Here is a 27,121-nt window from a genome sequence, read left to right as displayed (position 1 = left end):
TAAGGTTTTTTGAGTGAAATCACTGAATATACCTTTAATTAAAAGTAAACGTTCTATGATATAAAAAACATTGTGATGCACTTTTGACAATGGTGACATCACTTAATCCATTCCCGGCCTTTGGCGCCATCTACACCATTTGAATGAATCTGACCCAGAGCCATTAGCGTAGATCTACGCCAATTTGTCTTTTATAGTGCTTATCATTGATCGAGTCGTGATGCTACTTTACTACATTAGTATCATGACATTATTGACATTATGGCTCATAATGAGATGAAGTAGGCATGATCGGAGCCTAATAAAACTCAAGGTCCCGCTAATCAAAACAATGATCGCACCGCTAGTAGGCCTCTGTGAGCCTCAGCAGAGCCGGGGGTTTGACTACTTTAACTTTCAGCACTCGTTTTGTGGACCCACTGAGATTTACAAAAATATTCAGTTATTCTAAGCCTAGAATCAAGCCATCCAGGATCCTGGTGAATCATGACCATAAAACCATAAAAGAAAATGTAATATTTAATTTTATGATATATACATTTAATGAATACCCTTTGTTTAGCTTTTTTCATTAAAATGTTCACAGAATCAAATTGTTTTTAAACCCAATCCTCAGGTACCAGCGGCTTGTTCCAGGGCGGGAGAACATTGCATCAGAGCATCTGGTGCCCCAGCTGGGATACGTTGCCACTAGTAAGCACCTTATTGAATGTAGCCTCCTGGCATTTGTGTGTGTGTGTGTGTGTGTGTGTGTGTGTGTGTGTGTGTGTGTGTGTGTGTGTGGTGCGCAAGTTTGAACTTGAGTAATTTTATGGCACTTGCCTTCAACTGAAGTAAACATCTTTCTGACTGTCTTTCTAGTCCTAAAAGCAGCCAATTATGTCCTTATTCCAGTATGAATGCAATTAATTAATCGCTTAACAATTAATCGCTGATATAGAGTGCACATACACTTAAAATCAATTTTCTGTCTAAACTACATAGATGCAGTTAGTTTGGCATCTTTGGATGAAGGTGGGATATAAAAGTTGCCATAGTTGTCATGTTGCACTGACTTTTAATATATTTGCAGTGGTGCAGCACACATACCTTTTGTGTTGATGCCCATTAAATAGCTTTCAAAGACTCAATTGTTCACTACCTGGAAGAGGATTTCCAAAATGTTGACCTGCAGGCCAGATGCGGCCCGCGGAGGGGTCCACACTCACGAAAGCTTGAGATACAGATAGAAAGAAGCCACACCATTCTTAACCCCTTTTAGTGTTAGCATTATGTTATGCTTTTAGCTATTGAAAAATAGCAGATATACAATTTTAGCTATTGAAAAATAGCAGATCTACAAGCTCATAGCACGCCACTAAAATCAAATCGCTTTTTCAGAAAACTTTCGGGATGTAGAAGTCATTTTTAGAATCTTATCTCGGGTCAAAATGGGTTAAACTCTTATCTTGCTGCCACACCTGTCACAGGACGCAAAGGAACAACATGAAGCGCTAGACTCAAGGTGTGTTGTTCTGTCCTCAGGTGACGGGGAGGTGGTGGAGCAGGTCATCAGCCAGCAGACAGCAGAACATGAGGCCGCAGCGGTCCGACGGTCAGGCAGCATTTTGGAGGCAGCAGCGGTCCGACGATCGGGCAGCATTTTGGATGAGACTATCAGACAGCTTCAAGAACAGCTAGACCTTCAGGGCCAGACCGGGCCAGAGGCAGCGCAGGGGGCTGGGGCCGGCCTGCCGGGTGCAGGACAGGCTGAAGTCCAAGGCCAACTCCCAGTCTCAGCACCAGCACCCAGCACACCACGCAGAGGTCTGTTCTATTCTTTCCCTTTTCAATGATATATTTATTAGCTTTTCTTTAAGCATTCAAGTCTGCATGTTATCTATTCTAAATGCCATTTAAAGTCAATGCCCTAGGTGATTAATGTGGCCAGTAGGACGAACTTTCACTTTTTTTAAATCACATTTAATATCCTCAAATGTATTTATTATTATCATACCGGTATATACTTTTTTCAATGCAGTGTCCGTGAACGAGCGCCCAGACGTGCAGTCACCCCCTAATGTGGGTCTTCGTCGCAGCGGGCAGGTGGAAGGAGTTAGGCAGATGCACCAGAATGCCCCCCGAAGCCAGATGGCCACCGAGAGAGATCTCCAGGCCTGGAGACGTAGGGTGGTGGTGCCAGAACTCCCATGCAGCAATTACATGTAAGACCCATTACTGGGCTTTATATCAATATCGAAAGGCTACGCTAAAAAGAGAATAGAGAATGGTTAGAGAATAGAATAGCTATGAAAAGTTGACGACAGGTCGACATGCTAGTCATACTGACGAGCAGTTCTGACTGCTGATTGGGTTGCCGACCTCTCAGCCAATGGGATAGTATTGTAGTTCTACGGACGAGCAGTTCTGACTGCTGATTGGGTTGCCGACCTCTCAGCCAATGGGATAGTATTGTACTACTGACGAGCAGTTCTGCTTGCTGATTGGGTTGCCGACCTCTCAGCCAATGGGATAGTATTGGCTGCCTCATCTCCAGCAACTTTCACAACATCATTCTGGACACCACGGCACACAGTCATAATTATGTCAAAATCCCCATACATGGGAAAGCCCCCTTATATGGTGCCCAGGTCTCGTAACATCACAGTGTCTTACTGGTAGTTGTACTGGCCATAAAGGCCAAAGAAAGTATACAACAAAAGAAGAATATTCATATATATTTAAAGGTATATTCAGTGATTTCACTCAAAAAACCTGGCTGTGGGACCCAGCCTTTCGTCCAATTAGGAGTCAAAAACGAAACCTACGGTTTTTTGACCCCCAGGGGTTAACTGGGGACAGGGAGGAACTCCTTATATGGCCAGCACACTCTATAGTAGGGAGGATTATCACAACAAAACAAAAAAATAAGTGATATTTGAATTAAGTGAAATCACTGAATATACCTTTAAAGAAATAATGGTAGCCTTATTCAAACAAGCACACAATGTCAATCTGGACCTTTTCATTAGTATGATTTGTCTCCCAGGAATCAGGAGGATTTCCGGGCGGCCAAAGGAGAAGAGGAGACTTCTCTGTACAATGCAAAGAGGAGACGTGTGGTCTATGGCAGCTGTCGAGTAAGTTTTCTATTCATCAGGCCAAATGGTTATACATGGTAAAAAGAGTTACAAAGATAACCGGTTTTCTGATGATCGGACTATATGCTCATTCATCACAGCCAAATCTGTGTCTTGGCCAATGCCATCTTACTGTTGAGTTTCAAAAACAGCTGTTTTAACAACAACCTCTTAAACCCCAGGGGGGTCCAGGAGGGAAAATCCTAAATATCGGAGTTGGAACCTGAGACCTTGACCAGCCCCATTTTCCCGCTGAGAGCTGTTCATGAGGTGGACAGCCGCTGCCCCCGCCGGCGGGGGATTGGGGCTTACTTTTAGTCCCCTGGGCTTGAACCCCTATTAATCAAGAGCGAAAGAAAGAAAGAGGAGAGGGGGAGAAAGACCAAGAAGTACGAGAAAGACAAGGCAATCACCAAGGAGTGACTGTAGCTACGCTATTACGCTATCTGTTTATTTCAATCGCCTGTATCTCCTATTCCTTGTCCCAGATGGCATTTTTGGTCAAAACAAGGTTTATTCCAAGGCAGGGAGTCGGCGCTGTGATGCATTCCACTGCACTCGGTTAGGTCCGTTTGATACACAGGATGTGGCTACGCATTGTCCAACCTCCTAACATACGATCACGACCGGAAGTCTGGAAATGTGGCTTTTCAAAATAAGAGCTCAATAGGGAAAAATGCTGGCGTGAATTATATCACAATTTATTAATAAATGCTGGCGGAGTAACTGTTAATAGTGTAGAGGGAGAGGACCGTTCAGGTCTGCTGGGCTCAGCAATGGAACCCAGCCGGGACGTGCTGTCAAGCATCAGCTCCTATGTGGTACACGCCTTAACCACTCACCCGATCATCCAGAGCTACGCCAAATGGTCCTTTTTATAGTGGTTATGATTGAGTCGTAATGCTACTTACATTTGCATTGAGTTGCTACAGTATGTGATGGTGTAATTTTTTTTTTAATCGTCCATTTTGATCGGCGGCTGCATCCACACCCACTGTTTCTGTTTCTTTCGATAATTTTTATCTCCGATTCCTTGTCCCAGATGGCATTTCTGGTCAAAACGAGGTTTATTCGACAGTCCATAGCCAACGCAGTAATGGTCGCGGTAATCCGAGCGATAGAAGGATAAGTAACATCCCGTTCGAGTTTTCTTTCTACACCGGAAAAATTCTGTCCAGTACGGGTGAATGAATTTACACTGGCGTTAACATTCGTGTTTCTAGTTATAAATAACAATCTTTGTTTTGTGACTTACTTTTCAAGTCTTTTGTTTGTTTTTCCCCAGGATGACTCTGATGATGAGCTTCCCTCAGTCAAGCGAGCTCAGGCCCGCAAGAAGCAGCGGCACGAAGCTCTGTTTGGTGACACAGTGGGGTTGACGGGAGTGGATTTCCTCGACTTGTCGTGTGAAGAGGGAGAGGAGACGTCCGCTACCTCCGAGGTACAGAACCTTCCTGCCACTCTCCTCCTAACCCATTGTGACCTGAGATCAGATTCTAAAAATGTTTCACGATTTTAAAAGAATAGCAGACCTACAAGCTCGTATGAGCTTGTAGATCTGCTATTTTTCAATAGCTAAAGCATAACATAATGCTAACACCAAAAGGGGTTCCCGCCCAGAATGGGCTAATGGTGGTGGATTGATTTCTGTGTGTTGTTGGAGGGCTTTGACTGTATTATGTAGTAGTCCAAAATGCCATTACTGTACTGCACCAGGAGCATTGTAAAATACAAAAAACATGTCATGGACCATAATGTTTAATGTCAGGTTTTTCACCTCCCCAGGACTCCCCCAATGAACTGGATGGCAGTGAACTTGAATCTTCCAATGATGAGGAATGGAAAAGTGACTCATCAGGGTAAAAGCTTTATCTTTAAAAAGTTATCCTAGTTGACTTTTACATACACATTTATTAAGTGGCAATTTTAAGAGGCAATTTTAACTGTACTTTGCTCCGGTTACCAGAGTTTTTATCTGATATAACCCAAAACCATAATAAAAAAAAAAAATGCATAATACACACATTCTGATTGGACAGCCACTCCTCGAGCGAGTACTCTGATTGGACAGCAGATGCCGGGATCAACCTGCAGCCTTCCACCACCCAGTCGTCACGGAAACGAAGGCGGCGCCAGCTCAGCAGCTCGGAGGAGGAGGACGAGGAGAACGAGGAGACGGAGGACAAACACCAGAGTGACGAGGAGGAGCATCCTAGGAAGAAGAGCAGAGCCAAGGCCAAGAAAAGTAAAAGCAGGACCCCCAAGGTGAGCAAGCTCTATCCAGTGGAAACCATAGACCTAGAAAGGTAGACGCCTGCTTCGGCTCTGGGGCGTGTGTATCTCCAGAGGAGTTGCCTCCACTTGGAGGCTCTGGGGCGTGTGTATCTCCAGAGGAGTTAACATGGAGGCTCTGGGGCGTGTGTATCTCCAGAGGAGTTAACATGGAGGCTCTGGGGCGTGTGTATCTCCAGAGGAGTTAACATGGAGGCTCTGGGGCGTGTGTATCTCCAGAGTAGTTAACATGGAGGCTCTGGGGCGTGTGTATCTCCAGAGTAGTTAACATGGAGGCTCTGGGGCGTGTGTATCTCCAGAGGAGTTAACATGGAGGCTCTGGGGCGTGTGTATCTCCAGAGGAGTTAACATGGAGGCTCTGGGGCGTGTGTATCTCCAGAGGAGTTAACATGGAGGCTATGGGGCGTGTGTATCTCCAGAGGAGTTAACATGGAGGCTCTGGGGCGTGTGTATCTCCAGAGTAGTTAACATGGAGGCTCTGGGGCGTGTGTATCTCCAGAGTAGTTAACATGGAGGCTCTGGGGCGTTTGTATCTCCAGAGTAGTTAACATGGAGGCTCTGGGGCGTTTGTATCTCCAGAGGAGTTAACATGGAGGCTATGGGGCGTGTGTATCTCCAGAGTAGTTAACATGGAGGCTCTGGGGCGTGTGTATCTCCAGAGGAGTTAACATGGAGGCTCTGGGGCGTGTGTATCTCCAGAGGAGTTAACATGGAGGCTCTGGGGCGTGTGTATCTCCAGAGGAGTTAACATAGAGGCTATGGGGCGTGTGTATCTCCAGAGGAGTTAACATGGAGGCAAACCTTCGCCTGAAGCGGAAGCTTGCCAAGTGGACCAACTTTTACGCAGAGCCTCGGTTTTCGATGGGTGCTGATGGGATGCTTGTTTTACAGCACCTACCTACCTACTCTACTACCTACCTCAAACCCTAACCTAACCATCACCGCAAGCACGAAGCAACGCATCCCTCACCAACCTTAATCCGGTCGTTTTAACGGACCCCTCACCAACCTTAATCCGGTCGTTTTAACGGACCCCTCACCAACATTAATCCGGTCGTTTTAACGGACCCCTCACCAACCTTAATCCGGTCGTTTTAACGGACCCCTCACCAACCTTAATCCGGTCGTTTTAACGGACCCCTCACCAACATTAATCCGGTCGTTTTAACGGACCCCTCACCAACATTTATCCGGTCGTTTTAACGGACCCCTCACCAACATTAATCCGGTCGTTTTAACGGACCCCTCACCAACATTAATCCGGTCGTTTTAACGGACCCCTCACCAACATTAATCCGGTCGTTTTAACGGACCCCTCACCAACATTTATCCGGTCGTTTTAACGGACCCCTCACCAACATTAATCCGGTCGTTTTAACGGACCCCTCACCACCAACCTTAATCCGGTCGTTTTAACGGACCCCTCACCACCAACCTTAATCCGGTCGCCTGTAAAACGAGTGCCCCCTCAGTGACCATCGACTACCAGGCTCTGCGTAAAAGGTCATCCCAGCGGACCGTGTCATAGAGCATGTGTAGGAAAATCAGAGGCAGGTGGGGGTGGGTCTTGCCATGTTTCCACGTGCATCACAGAAGGGGCAATGTAAACGTTTGTTTACACATGGCTCCTTGCACTGCACACACATGGCTCCAACACACTAACTGCAGCGGCCAATGAGGCATCTATTTTCCATCTATGGTGGAATCATCCAAGTCATTTATCCTTAGTTTAAACACTTAAAACCTCTCAAACCTCCATAAGATGAAATATGGATATACAAAGTTTCTGCCAGACAGCAACGACAAATCTCCATTGGCTTAATTGTGGTGTGAATATTGATAGTGTGCGTTTCCCCAACAGCGGCCCAAGGCCAGACCTCCTATCAACAGGGAGGTATCCAATGAGTTCAGACCCTCATTGTGGATCACTGATGTCATTCCCAGGAAGTCCCCCTTTGTGCCCCAAATGGGGGATGAGGTATGTTTCAATTTCATAGAAAGAGGCCAATTCTGGTTTCTTAATCACCTCCCTCCTAGCTGTTCTCATCCCTCCTATACAGGTTGAGAATCACATGTTTCCTAGCAGTGTCCTGAGGAATAAACCGGTGTTTGTTTTTGTCAGGTGATCTACTTTCGACAGGGCCATGAGGCCTATGTGGAGGCGGTGAGCAGGACTGAGGTGTACCCCATCAACATAGACAAACAACCCTGGAAGAAGATGGAGCTTAGGGTAGGACTTTGTAACAGAACAAGATGCACAAGTTTCCTGATGCAAAGTGGCTAACAAAAATGTGTGATCTGTCATCAAGTGCCTTACAGTTAAAATACTTAGTCATAGAACAATGAGTGGAAATTGACAAAGAATGCAAAAATCCTAACCAAATGAATAATTATTAAATGCATTTTATATTGTCCCAGCATTTTATATATTTTCTCCATCTTTAGATTTTAGAGTTGACTTCAGTACAAGCACAAAACTGAACACTGCATTGTGTTTCACGTGGCTATGTTAAATAAATGTTCAATCTTTAATATTTAGCCTCTTGCTAGGTGTGCAAGAAGGCCACACAGCATTTTTAGACTGATGTGTAGCAGAGTGGCTCAGAGCCTCTGCTATCCCCCAACCAAGGCGGGATTCCCCTTTTAGACTAGTGGTTAAGATGTTTGGCATTGGTGCCTCTTCTTGCGCGGGAGACTTGGGTTAGAATTCACATGTCTTTTTTTTGTTTTTGTATTTTTTGTAGGACCAAGAGTTTGTGAAGATTACTGGGATCCGATATGAAGTTTGTCCTCCCACGCTGTGCTGCCTAAAACTGACGCTTATTGACCATGGCACGGGCAAGATCTCTGACAAGTCCTTCTCTGTCAAGTATGTAGGAAATTAAATTGAGCTCCATCTAAAACCAATTTTCATTTCATATTACTTGACATGCAGTGACCGCAGAGGCTGAATTGCCTCTTAATGTATGGCTACTTATTGTGTTTAATTTATGTATTGCATAGTATTGCATTTATGCATAGTATGTTATGTGCCATCTGAATGTCCTGTAGTACAATACTATATTATCTTGTGAAGTTTGAATATGTCCCTAATTCCTATACATTAACTCCACATGCTACAGTATACATTACACTGATTTTGAGTCTTGATGTTCTCACACAGGTATCACGACATGCCAGATGTCATAGATTTCCTGGTGCTGAGGCAGAATTATGATGAGGCACTCCGGAGAAACTGGCAGCCGAGTGAGTTTGACCAAAGTCTTTGCTTTTCATGAGCTGTTTGCTTAGCCAGGGCTCAGTTGAGCAAATATTAACCCAGCATCCGTTTTTTATCAAGCATAGATCACAAGTATTGTACATGTACATGATTGCTGATCCATGCCCATGTATTTGTATTGGCACATTTTTTAATTATGTACATGAGAAAACCCTCTTTTTTGGCTTCCTTCAGCCAATGCAGCAGCAACGGCAAACAAAGGGATAGAATAAAGAGTGCAAGAAAGAGTTAAAAAAAAGAGTAACATGTGGATGTTTTTCCTGTAGTAGCAAAGTTAGGTAAACTGTCTCACCAAATCTCTTTGCCAAAAAATAGCCAATCTATAAGCTCACAGTTCAAGTCAGTTTGGATTTCATTAAAAGGCGGTGAGAGACATTTGGGGTTAAATGCCTCGGCTGAATCCGAAAAACCTGGTTCCCAAGCGAAATGTTGCATTTTAAGGTGCAGTAAATTAATAAATAGTAAAAACATTTGCTTGGTATTCTGTCCCTGCTAGATGACCGGTTCCGCTCTGTGATAGATGACGCCTGGTGGTCTGGGTCCATCGTGTGTCAGGAGCCCTACCAGTCAGAATACCCTGACAGCCACTTCCAGTGCTTCAAAGTCAGGTAGGAAAAAGATAATTGGTTTCTACTTTATTTGTGACTATTTCTTTGATTCTATGTTCGATACCTTTGCACCACTGAAAATCCAAAATGCTAATGTTTTGTTTTTAATGGCTGAATGAGAAATTATTCCAAAGGTAGCTGTCTATGATTACAGAAACATACCGTAGAGCTTGTCTGTCTTTTTGTGGCCACCAGGTGGGACAATGGGGAAACTGAGAAGTTGAGTCCATGGGATTTGGAAGCTATTCCAGATGATGGTAAAGAAAGGACTTCATTATTTCTTCGCCTGATGTGTTGATAGCATCACTAGTTGCAATTTTATTATTCAAGGATCACATTTTTTATTTTAACTTTTTATTTTATCCAGGCATTTTGATGGTACATGGCAGATTGTTTTCCTTGCTGTTGTTTGATTCTGCTGAGCCCATTCCTAACGGTGTAGGTTATACAGTATTATATTAGATGACATTTCCTGGCAGCTAGATGCCAGTGCATATTAACCAGTTTTTGTCTTGCCATGCTCTTCAGCCCAGGTGCCGGATACGGAAGGGGGAGGTATTCCGGTGACGCCAGAGGAGATGAATGAGCTGATGTACAAGCCCCAGCCAGGGGAGTGGGGCGACAGGAGCAGAGACGAGGAGTGTGAACGCATCACGGCGGCCGTCGACCAACTCATCACCATCGGTATGTTGCAATTATTCTCTGGCACAACCAGACTAGTACCAGCTATAGCGTTGGCCACACCCAGTCAACAGGGAACGCAGAAGCCTTTAGGCCAGGTGCAGCAAACCAGTGCTGGCCACACCCCAGCGACCATAGTGCCCAGGGCACCCCCCACGGACCCGCCCATTGTCCTTTCTCTCATGCCAGAACTAACAGGAGGCTCTCTGCCGTGTGTGTTCATGGGGGATAGCAGCCACTGAGAGCTCTCTCTAGGACTATGGTTTACCTCCTGCCTAGTGTCCTCCTCTGTCTCACCAGACTGTTGTTCGTCTGTGCGGTGTGCATGAGTCCGTCCTTGTCCACACTTGACCTTACTCTGGTGCCTTTTCTGCGTCTGTCACTGTCATTGTTGTTGTCGTTGAATCTGTCTTATCGAGTCTCTTCCTCCCCTCCTCTCGTGTACGTTCTGTAGCTTGCGAGTGCTGCAACTTAGGTTGCTAACCGCTGTTACCGTCTGTTATTAATTTATTATCTCACGTGTTTACTCCGCCACTCTCTCACACATGCACGCTCCCTCCGTCAATGACTGAAACATTCATATTAACAAAGACAATCGCTTGATGTTAATCAAGTACGTTTATTTTTGTTTTACTACCTGACTAAAGTCCTGTTCTTGTTTCTGCAATAGAAATCGCAGCTCCGTTCTCTGGGCCCGTGGACATTGTCCAGTACCCCACCTACTGCACTGTGATCGCCCACCCCACTGATCTGGGCACCATTCGGCTCAGAATCATCAGCAGATTCTATAGGTAACAAGATATTGCACCCTTTCTGGTCACCAGAAATCAACATGAGATCAGACCTGGTCATTTTTTGTTTTTATTTAATCTGCTATAGCTAGATATACCCATTAGTGAGAAGATTTACTGCATCCGAGCAATTCAGACAGTGTTGGCCAACTTGATAGTAACACAAATGTACTCGCATATGCATTTCTGAGATGGTCTTAATGTGGTATAACTCAACCCTTAGTACTCCAAACTAGGGATGCACCGAAAGGGAAATTCTTGGCCGAAACCGAATATAGTAAACAGTTGGCCGAAAACCGAATACCGAATATCCGAATATGATTAATATTATACATCTTTTTTCCTACCATTGCTGTCATGGCCGTACCTTAAAGCTACCTGATTTATGGCAAAATAAATGTTTATGGCAAAACGTAATTTAAATAATAATCACTATTATGGGTCCATAAAACATTTATTCAGCTCTTTTGAATGCATTAATTGCATACACTATTCGGTGATATATTTTCTGCCTATTCGGGCCGAAACCGAATGGGCCGAAAATGCATTTTTAGCCATTTTCTGCCGAACATTTTCTGCGGCTGAATATTCGGGGCATCGCTAGTTAAAATAGTATGTTCATACAGAGTAAGTACAGAATAAATAATCTCTCAATCACCTGGTAATGACTGTGACACAGTCCTGTAGCTGAAAGGTCAGAAGGTCAGTCCTTGCAACCACAATGTTTCCAGCCAGACAGGTCTAGTCCAGAATGCCACTTAAGCACTATATATACTTTGTTGTACAACAAATAGCAAAGATTGTTGACCTACAAGCTTGTAGATGTTTGGAAGATGTGAAAGATTTAGAAAGCTTTTGCCTATAATGCCATGTTGAAAGTGGTTATCACTTAACATACCTACACCCGCACAGTATCATTGGTATGAAGTGTAACTGAATATCGCTGTTTTAGTATCCTCACTTAACCCATTAACCTGAGTTTGATTCTACAAATGTTATTTTATGGTTATGGCAAAACTTAACTTAAATAATAATCACTGTTATGGATCCATAAAACATTTATTCAGCTCTTTTGAATGCATTAATAATTGCATACACTATTCGGTGATTTATTTTCTGCCTATTTGGGCCGAAACCGAATAGGCCGAAAATGCATTTTTAGCCATTTTCTGCCGAATATTTTCTGCGGTCGAATATTCAGTGCATCACTACTCCAAACAGATTGAAATCAACATTTAAGAATGACTTGCTCACGCCTACGTATCCCAGGTCCGATGTAGACTTTCAGGTCTGCGCAAACATCTTACCACACAGACATATGTATGTAGCATAGATGCTAATTTACATTTTGATTTTGTTTCACAGGCGCTTGTCGTCGTTAATCTGGGATGTAAGGTACATCGCACACAACGCCCGCACCTTCAATGAGCCGAGGAGTAAGATCGCACACTCTGCAAAAATGATCACAAACGTCCTTCAGAAGTTTATCAAGTATGTTTTTCTTGAAGATGAGGATTTATACCCAGTAGATAAAAACAGTTATATACATATATGAATGCAAGTATAATCTGTTTAACACAATCAGCCCCGGGATTCCGTCAAAATAGGAGCTCTGGGGTGCCGGGAAGACATGGCCGCTTTTACTCTGAAGATTAGATTGACTGTTTTGTCAGTGTTGAACTACAATATTGCCCTGTTATTTCTAGAAACATAAATTGCTTATAAATTCCACAGTGTGGAATTCTGACTTTGCTAGAGAGGTGTTTATTGTCCAATACTGACTGGATTCATGAGGAGTTAACCCCATTAAGTGTTGAAGTTGATAAATTACTCTCCATTCCCACAGTGACCCGGGCTGTACTGATGTCATGGAGCTCTATAACGCTGTTGAAGAGATGGATGAAGATGATGAGGTAAAGTCTGCCTATGATGTCTGTTATTCTGTGATGCACTGCTGCTAGGCAAGAGGAAGTATGCGAAAACGTATAGATAGCAATATCATTGTTGTAAAACTAGTTAAAAATCCCACACTTTGGAGACATAACATTACAATATATCTGTATGTCTTTGTGCATTTACTATTTTCATATCAAAAGTCCCTAAATTATTTCCTGTCAAACAAAAACCTAATGTGTGATTTCTAACCAATAATATCCGGACATGCACCCATCAATACATTTTCCAAGCAGGGAAATGAATCATGCTAGACACAAGTTTTTCCCCATCGCTCGTTTCACTATGACCTGTGGGGTCCCCCAGGGCTCCATCTTAGGACCAATCATTTTCTCTCTATACATGTTGCTATAAGTTGCCACTTATAAATAGTTTTGAAGGTGTATCATATCATTGTTACGCCGATGATACCCAACTTTATTTCTCCTTTAAGCACAATGACATCAACAAACTGCGTGATTGTTTAGCTGGAGTAAATAACTGGATGGCACTTAACTTTCTTCAGCTGAATGCTAACAAAACAGAGATCCTTGTCATTGGCCTGAAAACATCACTAACGCAATCCGGCTTTGCTTGGGCCCACTGGCTTCCAACATGACTGACACTGCCAAAAATCTGGGTGTGCAGTTGCAGTTGAAAATTGGTGTTTTTTTATTTGCAGAGCACTTTTTCACCGAAGCATAAATGTGCTGTACAAAGCATTAAATGTAATTTGGATGTGTTCTTTAGGACGATGATGGAGAGGCAGCAGGCACTTCCTCTGTGCATAGGCTACGTCAGGTATGTAGAAATAGAGGAGTGATGATGTTTTCCAGAGACGATATTCCATGCATAAACCTGCTTTCGTGCTTTTAATAGCATAATAAAAATGTAGCATTTCACAACAAGGCAACTAATAGGTGTGCCTAGGGGAGGGGAGCCATGTGGCTCACCACCTTTCATTGTGAATGTCTTTCAAACAGTCTCATTACAATAGGTAATTACAATAGTTTCACACCATTTAACCTTTCCCCCGCTAAAAAACGTAGTCTGGAAGCGACGCTGCCAAAATACGTATCTACGTTTATTCAGTTGTATATGTGTTTGAATCGATCTAGTGGAAAGGCTACTCTGTTGTTAGCTTAGAGTCAAGACCCTGGGCTGCGCCATCTTGGTTGCACGTGCACGCATGCTTTCAGTCACTTTAGTTTCCAAAACCCCCTCCCAGGTGGCATTTCTGGTCAAAACGGCGCTTATTGCACGGAGCCTGGCGGTCGCAGTAGTGGCGGCAGCCACTGCTTCTCATGCTCCAGGCAAACAATAGAGGGTATGCTCATGCTTAAAGTGAATGGCACATCGAGTGGAAAAGCAACATGCAAAGTGAGTTTAACATTGGTTAATGCAATCAGATAGGCCTTTTCTGCTTGGGCTGTCAAGGCCAGAAAGTAGTTTTTTTTGCCACTCAGTAGGCATTCCTGCATAACTTCCGGGTTTGATGATGATGTCATGCGCATACCCTCTATAGACTGATTCAGAAACGGGTCTCATGGTCGCAGGCAACGTATTTCCTGTAGGCGGAGACGACATATCTGAGGTTTCCCCGCACCTCCTTCTACTACAGTGAATGGAAAAGTGACTGATGTTAGTCTGCCTCAAACGTTACTCTTTTACCTGCTTTTTACTAACACTACAAAGATTGCCAGAACATCGGGATGAACCTGTGTAGTTTATGGCTGCTCCAACAGTAGTGGCAACATAATTAAAAAAAAACGGAATGTCAAAATATCTACTGCGGTGGCTGAGACCAGAGACATATAGTAATGGTTGAGACAAAGCAGTGAAAGGTCCTGAAAGATACAAAACGTCAGTCTTACCCAATCTTTCTGTTTTAGGAACACAAGGCTGCTGTACTTTATACCTCATACTAAGCAGTCTCCGCCTACAGGAAATACGTTGCCTGCGACCATGAGATCCGTTTCTGAATCGGTCTATAACATCCCGTTGAGACAACACACACACCATTAAGCTGACACAACATCCGGTCGCAGAGTTTTGGATCTTCAAAATAAGGGTTGAATTGCGTGATATCCTGGCATGTTATTAATTAATCCTGGTGGGGAAACGGTTAACAGCTGAACTAAAAAAGACATGTTGATCAGATAAATCAATATAAGATGGCATTTCTTTTGTTGATGCTCAGCTCACGTGTTTCTGTTGCGCCGCAACTACCTCTAATGCAGCACGCCATTTGAGGGTCATATTGGTGATTAGCATGAATTCCAGCCACTGACTATAAAAAGGTTAATGTTTAGGAAGACTTTAGGTATTTATTTTGTTGAACATAAACGATGCTGTTGACTAGTCTGTCAATGCACATTGGCACAACTAAATCTACCGCATGAAGTTGATTAGCTACAACTGGCTTAAAGGATAATTCCATGCTAGAAGGCTTTCTTACCTTTATTTGTAGTTGTTACGTCCCCACCAAAGAGGTCCAGGTGTTAGTTTGTGCAAAATTGGCTATTTCCCCTAATATAAGCCCTCAATGGGGGGTTGGGTTTTTGTGCTAATTCGCTTATACCCATCAAAATAAGTAGTAAAGTGTGATTGATTTTTGAGCGATGGAAATAAGCGAATTAGCACAACACCCCAATGCCCAATTCAATGCAATTTAATTGATTGAGGGCTTTATGGTAGGGGAAATAGCCAATAATGCGCTTTTGCACAAAATAACACCTGGACCTCTTTGGTGGGGACGTAACAACTACAAATAAAGGCCTTCTAGCATGGAATTCTCCTTTAACACCACAATGTATGAATAGGTCAGCTTGTGTTCTTGCCTTTCTGTAGTTTAAATTACAGGGCAAAAAAACACAAAACTCCCCCCTTTCACAGCAGACATTTTGATGTGAAAACGTAGCTGAAGGCAAAAATGATAATTCATTTAGTTTATATTGTGTGCCAGCAAGCACCGCTAGTGTACAGTTAACCCTCATGCTTGCACACAAACACCTAAATATAAACCATCCATAATTAATGTAATTGCCTTAAATTATATTCACTAAAATGTCTGCTGTCAAAAGGGCCTATTGGCCTAGGGCTTAGTTCCCTGTTCATGTACATTTTGTTTTGTCATCGCTGAATCATTGGTGCCTTCCTCGATTCTTTAAAATTAAATTAAAATAAGCAGGCTGACCAGAAAGCATTGTGGTTTGTGTCATATCATGCTGGCCGTCTTCCTTCACAACATTCCTAGCGCCCAGAGGAGGTGGTGCCAGACAGGGATGCCTGGAAGGAAAAGTGCAAGAATCTGATCAACTACATCTTTGACTGTGAAGACTCGGAGCCCTTCAGACAACCTGTTGATCCACAGATCTTTCCGGTGGGTCACAATAAAACCAGGTTCTCCATGATGATGATAATTGAACATACAACAATTTGAGTGATTCTGTGATAATTAAGACCTTTTTCACAGCATCCATATTGACAATTCTAAAACGGATATTGCCAGTCCTTGATTCGCTGATTACCCTGTGGTAATATACACAAACCTAGGACCACATTTTGTTTACAATATTCACCATTCAGTTACATTGATTCCATTGATATTACCTGTTGAAATTATGCTTTTCATCTGGCAAAGTAAGAGGCGTGCTCCTTTTCATCCTGTGTATGTGCAAGGTTATACAAATCAAATTAAAACAATGCCGATACCCTGGCACATACTGCTCGGTGCACACAAGTAATTATAATTGGGTGCTCAGGTGGGAGAAATACAGTAGAACGTGTACTGTACTATATAATAAATTCACATTTTTCTGAAAATGTGCGATAGATTTAACGGAAACTCTGTTGGTTTGTTTTACTGTCAGCAAAACTAAGGAACCTTGGAGCACACAGGAAAGAAAATGTAGTCTACAGTACAGTATAACAAATTCCCACTGAATATAATGTAGCATTTGAGTTCAGTGCTGACTTGTGGAATAAGTGTTTTGTAAGCCTAGAGCATGGGTTGCCTACTTCATACAGGAGCGAGGAAGTCACGATAGCCACAGAGAGACAGACAGGCAAAGAGAGGCAGAACAACAGGTAACAGTTAGGATGAGTAAAATGCAGAGAACAAATGTAATAGATGTTGCATGTTGCATGTCTCAATCTGCATTCCACACAGTGCAATATACTTTTATAGAGGGTATATGCATGCATAAGTGAGTTTAACGTCGTTTAATGCAATGAGATAGGACTTTTCTGTTTATGTATGGGCTGTCAAGGCCAGAAAGTATTTTTTTTGCCGCTCAGTAGGCGTATAACTTAACGATGCCGATGTCACGCGCATACCATCTATAGTGTACTGTGTATATTAGTTTAGTTGTATTCAAAAACAAAACCTTTGTTTTAATTCACGTATTTTCAATGTATTGTGCCGTCTTGTGGTTGTTTACTGTTATTCATTAGGAAATATGCATGCACGGTGGCGCAGTCGGTAGCACTGCCGCCTCACAGTTGGAGGTGTTCTCTCCTCCGCGTGCGTCATCAGTGCCCATACCCTGGGTGGGGTTGACAATGTTCACCCCGTGTCCCCTAGGGTAGGTACCCTCACAAAAAATATGCAGTAATCCTGGGTTCTAAACTGCCTCCCCCTGGTCAGCCGGGGCGGATGGAGGGGAAAGGAACTGGTTGGAATAACGTGTTCCTTCCATGCGCTACGTCCAACCGGGGAAACTCCCCCCTGTCAGGTGAAAAGAAGCGTCTTGGACTCGTCATGCATATAAAGAGGCATGAGGTCAGTCCGTTGCTCTCCCCAGGTTGGCAGAGAGAGTCTAGCGCCCAGGATTACATTAGAAAATTGACACTGGGTGAAAAATGGGTTTCAAAATTGTGGGATAAATTTTTTGTTAAAAACAATGAGGAAAAAAAGGGGGAAATATGCATGCAGAATAATAAAGGACCAACAAAGCAAGCACGTAAATGTATTGAGAATGGCATGTCTGTATCTTATAGGTGGAACCAAGGGATATTTATATTTCTTTCAAAGAAATATATCTTTAATGTTGCCTAAAACCCCCCTTTTGTTTTAGGCCAGACAAATTGTCAGCTTCGTCTCAACAATCTATTCGGTACTGTTTTTCTCCAGGACTACCAAGATATTATTGACACCCCGATGGACTTTGGCTGGGTGAAGAGGACCCTGGAGCAAGATGGATATGAGAATCCTATTGAGCTTTGCAAAGACACCCGTCTGATATTTGCCAATGCCAAAGCCTACACTCCCAACAAACGCTCCAAGGTAACAGTGCCTCTGCCATATTGGAGTGATGATGTAACTTCCTGTCTTATCCTATTCTACTCTCATATATTTATTCACTCATTTATTTATCATGTTTATAAAAGGATCAAAACATCAATTAGTAACATATTTATTCAGAATGTCAGGGTGCATGTGTGCGCATGCATGTTTGAGGTTTTGCATAGACAAAGCGTTGGCGCTATATTGGAGTGATGGCGGCAGCTCTACCGCTGCACCATCTAGTGGTGATTCCAAATATTTAAGGACTGTCGCCTCTTTATATAGAATCTCTTTGGGGAGGAGGCTGCATGGAGGTGTGACTTTGTTGTCCAGGAAGGAACTGAGATCACATTTTCATGACAAGTTTTTGGTCATGACTAAAACAATAAATAAATAAAAACATTACACGCACAAACACACCAGGAAAGTGTTTCTTGTGTCCTAAACATCATTAAAATAGAGTGAAGTGGCCCTTTTAGTTTTGAATGATAGTACTGTATTCTGTATACAGCACAACAAGATGAGGCTGGCTTTTTGTAGTGGTATGTTACAATGTCGCTGATTGCTGTATTCCTATTTGTTTTAGATATACAGTATGACCCTGCGGCTCTCTGCCTTCTTCGAAGAGAAAATCCGGACAATCACGTCAGAGTACAAAACTGCCATCAAGAGCAACGACAGGCTCCGGCGCAGCCAGAGGTTCCGAAAGAAAAGTCAGCAGCCAGACTCGTCTGCCTCCGGCACCAACACCTCAACAAGGTCTGCTTCCTTTCTGTCTGACTGAAAGAACTTGAAAATGTAGAGCACAACGGTGTCGCAATTCCTCCCTCAATGTGCAGCGAGATGTACTAAAATAATTACGTGTGTGTGTGTATATAGCACATTTCGAAATTGGTTTACAAACTTCTTAAGGGGATCGTGACAAAAAAATACGTTTTAAGTGGTGCTAGCCACTATGTATGCGTGTCCCTGTGCGTGTCTGTCCGAGTACGGAAATCATGTTTGTTGACCAAGTGTCACTGTTGCGCACAACACACACACACACACACAGAGGACAGGGAGGAGGGCTTGTACAGTACGTACAGCAGTAACTGCACAGCACCACTCGGTTCAGATTTAGGTTTTCTGAGCTCAATTGCACCCAAAAAAAGTTTTAATATTCAGTAGATTTTCTGTGGTCTGGGGTTTTCTTTTCTTTTTTTTTAAGATATTTTTTTTGCGGCTTACGCCTTTTATTGATTTTTGAAGGGACAGACAGTAGGCTGACAGGAAACGGGAGAGAGATGGGGGGATGACATGCAGTAAAGGCCGTGTCGGGTCCGGGAGTCGAACCCGCGGCACACTGCGACTGGATTACCAGTCCGGTGCCCAGACCGTTACGCTACGGCCTGGGCCGGTCTGGGGTTTTCTGGCTCAAACAAGTGCTCTGATTGGCCTGTGGACTGTGATATAAGAGTCCACAAATCCCATATATGACATAGGAATTTACCAGCAGATGTCACTGAGGGATTTAGCCTGTTTTCATTGCAGCTCAAAAGGCTTCCGAACACACAGAAAATCCACTGAATGTTCAAAGTTCAGGTTGTGTGGGTGTAATTGAGGTCATAAAACCGAAAAATTAAAATAAATGAAAATGAATGTCATGAAACCTTTAGAGTTATGACATTATTACAAAATAAATTTCAAAGAACAATACAATTATATTCTCCTCTGCTTTTTCTTCCAGTCATAGGAGGTCTGCTGTCAAGACTCAGGAAAAAGTGGAGTTGATGTCCGCAACCAAATCTACCTCAGCCAAAGTGTCTGCTCCTGAGAGAGCCAGGAGGAGTGCTCCTGAGAGAGCCAGGAGGAGGAGTCACAGTAGCAGCTCAGGACACATCTCCTCTGACTCCTCAGGCTCCAAAGCTGCTTCTTCAACACAAGGTAAAAAGAAAAAGCCCAACTGAAACCACTTTACAACAATCTGTCACATTTGTACCCACTTCAAAGGGAACTCATCATTTTTCGACCACGGTCGAGATCATGGATTTCACAACGCCACGCCAGACTTTCCAGTCCTTTATTGCCATTCCCAGTTCCTGCTTACTGATGCATGTGTCCATAGCGATGACATCAGGGAATGATGAGGGTTTTCTACCTCTGGTCTGCTTTGAGGCAGGATTCCAGAGAAGAAGGGAAGATATAACCTCATGATCAGCTCTGTAGCAGTGTCCAGCAAACTGTTCTTCTGGATTGGACGAGTGAAGAAACACGGGGAAGGTTGCCGTATATTAGAGAAGTCGATGGTTGGCTTTCATTAGAAGGGCTCTCATTAGAAGGCGGGTGTAAGTGCCATCCAGCCGTTTCTCTAATTTCTTTGTGTCCAAGTAGAATCGGCTCGACGGTCGTCCTAAATATTTTTACTTTCAACCTCTTACTAAGCTGGAATGACCAGATCGTATGCATGCAAGCTGACCAGGCCATACCCTTCTTCCCAAAGTCATTTTGGGAAGAAGATATATATACTGTACCCAAATACTTGTAGTCATCAACCTGTTTCAAAGTAGTGTTGTTAAAGGACCACTTCACCACTTTTCAACCTATCTTCATATAATAGGTCCTCACTAATAATCATGATAAAATGGCACGATTTTTTTCTACTCGGTCTGTGTCTCATAGAAGGGCTGTGGGCAGTTTAGAAACCGTCTTCCAGTGACATCATCATTAGGAAGATTGTTTTTTTAAACAAGATTTTTTTGCAAAAATGTTTAGATTTTCATTATCGCAACTTTTCAAGACTAGAAAGCCTGCAGTTTCTATTAGCTTGAATTCCCCATCGATGATGTCACTGGAAGACGGTTTCTGAACTGCCCACAGCCCTCCTATGAGACACAGACTGAGTAGGAAAAGATTGTGCCAAGATTATTAGTGAGGACCTATTATATGAAGATGGGTTGAAAAGTGGTGAAGTGGTCCTTTAAGTGTTTTGATAATGTGGTTATTGTGGGATTTGCATACATTTACATATTCAGTTTTTGTCTCGTTGAGATAAAGACCAACACAGTTTGAGGCCTGCAGCTCAAGAGACTGAAGGAGAGCATGAGCGACTGATAAGCACGACGTCATCAGCGAAGTCGGTGTCAGTTAGGTATTTAGCAGGATGATGAGAGCTCCTCCTAGGGTTTAGTTGGTAGCCCTTATCATTGATGGTATCAACTGACATACGAAGAACATGATCAACAACAACAGGGAAGAGTAAAAATGCCTCATTAGTAATGGTAATTTAGATGTATCAGTATGAATAATTTGAGTAGTAGGTCCTTGTTTTCCCATACAGTCAGGATTTTCATTTCTATACTAACAACATAGAAAAAGACTGCAACATAATGTGACTTGTTTGCTACAAATAAGAGGAACAGGCTTCAACTGTGTATTGTGTCAACTGATTTGTTTCCTGTCCAGATTCTGACAGTGAGAATGAGTTGCCATTGACTGACTCAGAGGAGGACAAACGGCCAGGGACAAGGCACCGTCGGAGCAGAGACACCAGAGCAAAAAGAAGAGTTACCAGGAACAATGTGGCTTTAAAGAAGAAAAAAGGTCAGGATTTGATCTAGTGTTAACTTCTCAACATAACACATATAGTTTAAAAATGTGTCATAATTCTGGGGGGAGTGCTGCAGTTTGGGCCGGACAATATGCACCAACATTTTTATTTCTTCATAGAATGTACTTGCTATTCTTATTGGCACCACTTTATCTTGCCTTTCATTTTCCAGAACTCTATTAAAATCAAATAAATACATATAGTTGTTTCAGTCCAACAAAATACACAGACACACAGGATTTCTGAGTTTGCAGGAAGTTTTTTATTTTGACTGATGTTTCCCTGTTCAGATTCTGACAGTGAAAGTGAGTTGCTGTTGACCGACTCTGGGGAGGAGAAGCGCCCACGGTCCTCAAGGCACCATCAGAGCAGAGACACTCGAGCGAAAAGGAGAGCTACCAGGAACAATGTGTCCTTGAAGAAGAAAAAAGGTCAGGACTTGATAAAGCAGTTTTGGTGGATCCTGGAGGGGGTAAAAATAGTACATTAAAATGCTGAAAAAGCTGTGTTCTCTTCATGGCCAGTTGCTGAAAGCGACAGTGAAGATGAGGAGACTGAGTTGGAATTCTCCAGTGAAGGCGAGGAAAGCGAAGATGAAGGGCAGTCCAATTCTTCATCTCGTCGCTACCCGAGCAGGGCTAAAAGCAGCCGGAGTTCACGACTAACCAGGAACAGTGCTATCGCAGACAAAAAACTGATGGGTAAAGATTACCTTCTCCTATGTACTGAATGAAGAAATATAAATGCTTTGATCCCTGTATGAAAAAAAAATTGTAATAGGTTTTTAGCAGCTGCACCCAAGGTAATGCTTTCTACTATTGGTACAGATGAATGATGTATGCTAGAGCAGTGGTGGCACAATTTCAAAAGTGTTTGCGTACTGCTGCAGTGCTGCAAGCATTTTCCTTAGCATGTTTATTTTATTATTATATTGTTACACCTTGGATCAATGGAAGTAACGTATAATATTTTAAGTTCTTTATTGGTATCACTTTTTAATATTAACATTAGCATTTTGCCCACCAGTGGGCCCCGGCATACAGGTTGAGAAGCAGTGTGCTAGAGCTTTATGTTAATCATTGTTCTGTGTTGTCTTCAGTGGGAAGAGCTCAGATGAACGGACACAGCAGCAGGGCATCGCGCAGGGAGAAACGTCACCAAAGCGACTCGGACAAAAGGTCGTCCCAGGGCTCCGACGGGGAGGAAGAGGAGACCGGGGGCCGTGGTGGGCTGAGGAGAAAGACCGCCAGGGATGCGGCTAACAAGATAAAACTCCTAGAGGTGTTGGATGAAGACGACGAAGAAGACGAGGAGTGTGAGAAGCCGACGCGGAGCAGCAACCGACTCCGCTCTGGCACACGGTCCAGCAAGCGCACTGCAGTGATCCAGAGCACCTCGGAGTCTGAGGAGGAAGAGGACGAAAAGGAGGCATCTACACCGGGTGAGCTGTTGCCCTAGTCTAGAGGCCTGTCCATGTTTATAGATTAACTCAGCCATCTGAATGAACAGCATTTATGGAAATTGTTTAGGTGATGGTTCCTGTGGAATGGAATGACATGTCTTTCTTTATCTCTGTAATTTCTACATTGACAATGTTTCTAACAACCAACAGGAATGTAAGAGTCAAAACCATGTTGCACAGATACTAGATGAAACAACTGGCAAAGTTTTGAAAACGGCTCTGGAAAATAAACCTTTTAATATAAATTCAGTCCATCATAGCTTAAAATACGAGTTTATTATTTTTCATATTTACAGACATTGGTGAAGTAACGCATGTCATGCTCTTATGTCATGCATCAAAATAAAAAACTTAACTTAAAGGTTGGGAGGTTTAAAAAGGTGACTGTCATAACTGTGCATTGTGTGCAATTCCATTCTACTACTGGTACAGAGTGGAGGAAGCTGGACAGCACAAAGACTACAATTAGCCTATACGTGTACGTTGTAAATGTCTAACATTCTAGACCAGATGTCATCGCTGTCAGGCAGAAACCTGTCTCCATAATATGGAGACAGGTTTCTGCCAGGTTTCTGACAGAGTTTCTGCCTGACAGCGATGTGACGTTGTCACTTAATGTAGAAGGAAGGGAAGTCTGCACACCACGTCTAACTTCTAAGACAGTGTGCAGACTCCCCTTCCTTCTCCAGTGTAAGTGTTGTTGTTCAGCACCTGTACATTTTATTGGGATCTGCGTGCTTCCCTATTGACTCTATTTTTCTTCACTTAATGCCCTACTACTTCATCTTACAAACGTGTCAAGCAAACGTAGGGGAAATAGCCCATCTACAAGTTTGTAGAATGTAGATCATCTATTTTCACTATTTCTGAAAGTTTTCATTACATTTCCTGATTTCCTGAACATTATTTGAATATCCTGGCATTTGAAATGATCTCATGCCCTGCAAGATGACAATTACACACACACCTTTTTTTTCATACAGTGGGCACATTCAAGGAGGTGTGTTTCCCTAGTCAGACATCAGACTTAGAAAAAAGGTTTCACTAAGTTCTCCTCCTTCGTCCTCCTTCCAGCTTCTAAGGAAGAAAAGCTGTCATCTGGCGAGTCAGAGGACAATGAGGACCGCAATGAGAGTGACGTGTCAACCTCGCTTCAGCAGAATGGTGAACCTATCTGTAAATCAACACCAGAAGCCAAGGGCAAGGCAAAGGGTGAGGGGCTTGGGGCATTATTGTTTGTCTTCATTGCTTAATGCCTTTGCCCTACATCTCAGAATGGATGATGAACTCATCATCTTTGCTTGTTCTTTCTTGTTCCAGATGTGTCGTCACGCGTAAATGGACATTGTGTAAAACCAGACAGCAACTCGGACAAAGAAGAAGTTGCAGGCGCAAGTTCTGCCAATGCAGATGAAGAGGCAAAAGAGGAGGAAGAGGCTGCTATACCACAGCAACCCTCAAGGAAGACCACTTCATCTCATGAAACTCAGCCTGTTCTGAATGCAAGCGATGCAGAGGAGGTGGTGGATAATGCATCTAGGAATACAAAACAAAAACCTCCCTTAAGCTCTGACGAGGAGGATAATGATCGCAATTCTCAGAAGCACCCACACCAAAATGGGAGGAAGGTGGAGAGGGAAATCCACAAGGCACCTGGGAAAAACAGGAAAGTCTCATCACCACCAAGCCGAGCACAACAAACGTCTGCCTCAACTAATAAACTGGAGGGTTCGGACTCAGAGGAACTCAGTGACATTCCAAAGAGATCCAGCTTGCGCAAGAAAGGGCTGAAAGCGGAAGATGAGGAAGAGGATGTCGATAGGGAGCTCTTTGAAGATGAATCTGAGGATGAATTGTGGACAAAAAAGCCAAGACAAAACGAGCGTAAATCCAAACGGACACGGAGCAGCAACTCTGCTTCAGACAGCTCGGCTAAAGAAACCCGACATTCAAAGAGGTCAAGGAGAAAACACTCCACTGGCAAGACTAAGAGCAATCGGTCAGATAGACGCGTTCGTCTCCGCAGCCTCCCTAAAAAGAAATACATAAATGATGACTCTGAAGAAGACTCTGCTTCTGAGAGCCGAGAAAAACACAGGAATGGTAGAGGCAGTGCTGCCACCATCTCTGAGGACGGAGCCAAGCGAGAGTCCAGAAGGGCCTCTCGCCACGAAACCAAGTGCCAGCCATCTTCCAAGAGAAAGCGCATCTACACCTCTGACTCTGAAGATGGAGAGGAGGCCACAGAGAAAGAACCTGCTGTAAAGACAGCAAAGAAAGAAGATAGAGACAAAGAGTCTGCCTCATCCAAGCGACCGAAAAGGGAGACTCGATGCAAGCCTGGACAGGACGACGACAACAACAGTCGGGAGGAGGCCTCTTCCCCGCAAGGCTCAGACGAGGAGGAGGAGGAGGAAGAGGTTGGTCGCTCAAGGAGGGGAAAGAAGAATCCAAGGCAAACTAAACGCATACGGAAAAAGGAAAGCAGCAACCACAGTTCTGAATCAGAAAGCAGTCAGTCATCCGCAGCTTCTAACAACTCATTTTCCAGCTCAGGGTCCCATAGTAGTCCAAAGAGGAGAGATCACCAACGAGCATCCCGGCTCCGCAACAGGACTGTTTCGCGCAGCCTGAGGCAGCGCCAGCAGAGGGCTGCCTCGGACGAAGAGGACAGTGACCAGTCTTCCGGCTTCCGAGCCGAAAGTCTTCCGAGCCGAAAGTCACGTGTGAACACTCGGAACCGTGGTAAACGGACGGTTAACTATCATGACAGCGAATGAAGGACTACAGCCAAAAAAAGAAGCCTTCAAAGAAATAAAGGAAGGGAAGGAAGAACAGGAGAAAGACACTGACTGGAGTCCTTTTGAAGAAACTTGATGGCCACATTAATGGTAGTAGCACTGGAGTCCTCAAGAGAAACATGCTGTGAATCTGTTTCATTCAGGGATATTTATATTTTCTATGAAAAAGAAAAACGAGAAAAAACATGTTTATAAATGTAATGTGGATTTAAGCATTTTGAACTGCTGGTTTTCACAAGGATTCAGAGCAAAACACCTCCCATACTGCTTTTTTCTGATTTGGCCAGCAGAGTTAGGTTCTGGAAAAATATTGTGAGCTTGGGTGCTATCTAATTACCTCTGTTTAATCAAGCATATTGCTGGCTTGCACTAAAATACACTGTAATGAGGTATTTCATACACTAGTTTTTGCATTAGAAACTCAGGGGTCAACTAAGTTTACTGTAGTCTCAGACATGCAGTTGGTTTTGTAAGAGTTGAGAGCAAGGGTAAGGATGAGAAACAATTCCAGGGTGGCAGGTGTCCAAGCGCACTCACTGGAACAAATCTAATCCATGTTCACAATCTTCTGACTACAGCACTCCTTTGTAAACCCACACAACTTATGCTTGACTGTACAGTGAGTTGTTGATATGAGCCAAAATGTACAATATCAATCCCTCCTCCCACACACAATTTAAAGATTTATTTTTCTTCTTTTGGAATACTTTTGTGTTGTGTTCTAGTTAATAGATGTAAATATGTGATTGAGAATGGCATCCTCTGAAAGGTTTGAGGATCATTCAGTAGCAAAGTTTCTTATTTAAATTCGAGCATTCATTTTTCCTATTTTTATGACGGACTGCATTTGTCTTGCCATATGTCACAAATTGGTACTTTTCTTCTTTTTTGTTTTGCCAAGTACAATAAACCAAAGTACTTAATGCAAAATACTGTGATTTCTCATATTGGGAAGACATGCTATTGTTGTCCTGTGTTATGTACTTTCAGTATTAAATTCCTTTTTTCAGAGTTGACATATTTGCCAGAATTTTGTTTATGGGGGAGATTTGACTACAGTTGCATTATTTTTTTGCTTATTGTTTTTCATACTACACCTTTAATAAATAAAACAATTTCACAGGAACAAAACAACTCGATGTGTTTGTGGTGTGCAATTACTGAGTTATTCCTCATGTTAATAAAGGCATTTCAAGGTTGACGTGTTCAGCTTCAGCATTACTGACTTGTGACTTTATAATGCATTGAGCATCTCTACTGTTTGTGCACATGCAAGCAGTTT

At 43.1% G+C, this 27,121-nt stretch overlaps 1 protein-coding gene across 1 annotated transcript in view; it reads left to right on the top strand.

Annotated features, from left to right (window-relative positions):
- brwd1 (bromodomain and WD repeat domain containing 1) overlaps positions 1-26,973 on the top strand; it is a 36,121-nt gene extending 9,148 nt beyond the window's left edge. Inside the window, exons 18-45 of the mRNA XM_083773704.1 lie at positions 617-693; positions 1,525-1,806; positions 2,021-2,204; positions 3,029-3,119; positions 4,405-4,560; positions 4,905-4,978; positions 5,159-5,384; positions 7,273-7,389; positions 7,534-7,641; positions 8,156-8,280; positions 8,575-8,657; positions 9,188-9,299; positions 9,495-9,556; positions 9,828-9,983; positions 10,651-10,771; positions 12,137-12,262; positions 12,618-12,684; positions 13,454-13,504; positions 15,960-16,085; positions 17,838-17,990; positions 18,577-18,749; positions 19,717-19,913; positions 21,432-21,569; positions 21,867-22,007; positions 22,101-22,277; positions 22,676-23,017; positions 24,113-24,250; positions 24,359-26,973. Of these exons, the coding sequence (XP_083629830.1) occupies positions 617-693; positions 1,525-1,806; positions 2,021-2,204; positions 3,029-3,119; positions 4,405-4,560; positions 4,905-4,978; positions 5,159-5,384; positions 7,273-7,389; positions 7,534-7,641; positions 8,156-8,280; positions 8,575-8,657; positions 9,188-9,299; positions 9,495-9,556; positions 9,828-9,983; positions 10,651-10,771; positions 12,137-12,262; positions 12,618-12,684; positions 13,454-13,504; positions 15,960-16,085; positions 17,838-17,990; positions 18,577-18,749; positions 19,717-19,913; positions 21,432-21,569; positions 21,867-22,007; positions 22,101-22,277; positions 22,676-23,017; positions 24,113-24,250; positions 24,359-25,818 (5,263 nt within the window). The 3' untranslated portion in view covers positions 25,819-26,973. The remainder of the gene's footprint in view (positions 1-616; positions 694-1,524; positions 1,807-2,020; positions 2,205-3,028; positions 3,120-4,404; positions 4,561-4,904; positions 4,979-5,158; positions 5,385-7,272; positions 7,390-7,533; positions 7,642-8,155; positions 8,281-8,574; positions 8,658-9,187; positions 9,300-9,494; positions 9,557-9,827; positions 9,984-10,650; positions 10,772-12,136; positions 12,263-12,617; positions 12,685-13,453; positions 13,505-15,959; positions 16,086-17,837; positions 17,991-18,576; positions 18,750-19,716; positions 19,914-21,431; positions 21,570-21,866; positions 22,008-22,100; positions 22,278-22,675; positions 23,018-24,112; positions 24,251-24,358) is intronic.
- Positions 26,974-27,121: the final 148 nt, after the last annotated feature.

Source organism: Protomyctophum parallelum (assembly GCF_964188405.1).
Source record: "Protomyctophum parallelum genome assembly, chromosome: 9".
Taxonomy (NCBI): Eukaryota; Metazoa; Chordata; class Actinopteri; order Myctophiformes; family Myctophidae; genus Protomyctophum; species Protomyctophum parallelum.
The sequence above is the reverse complement of the archived record's forward strand: the minus strand, read 5'-3'. Positions and strand labels throughout refer to the sequence as shown.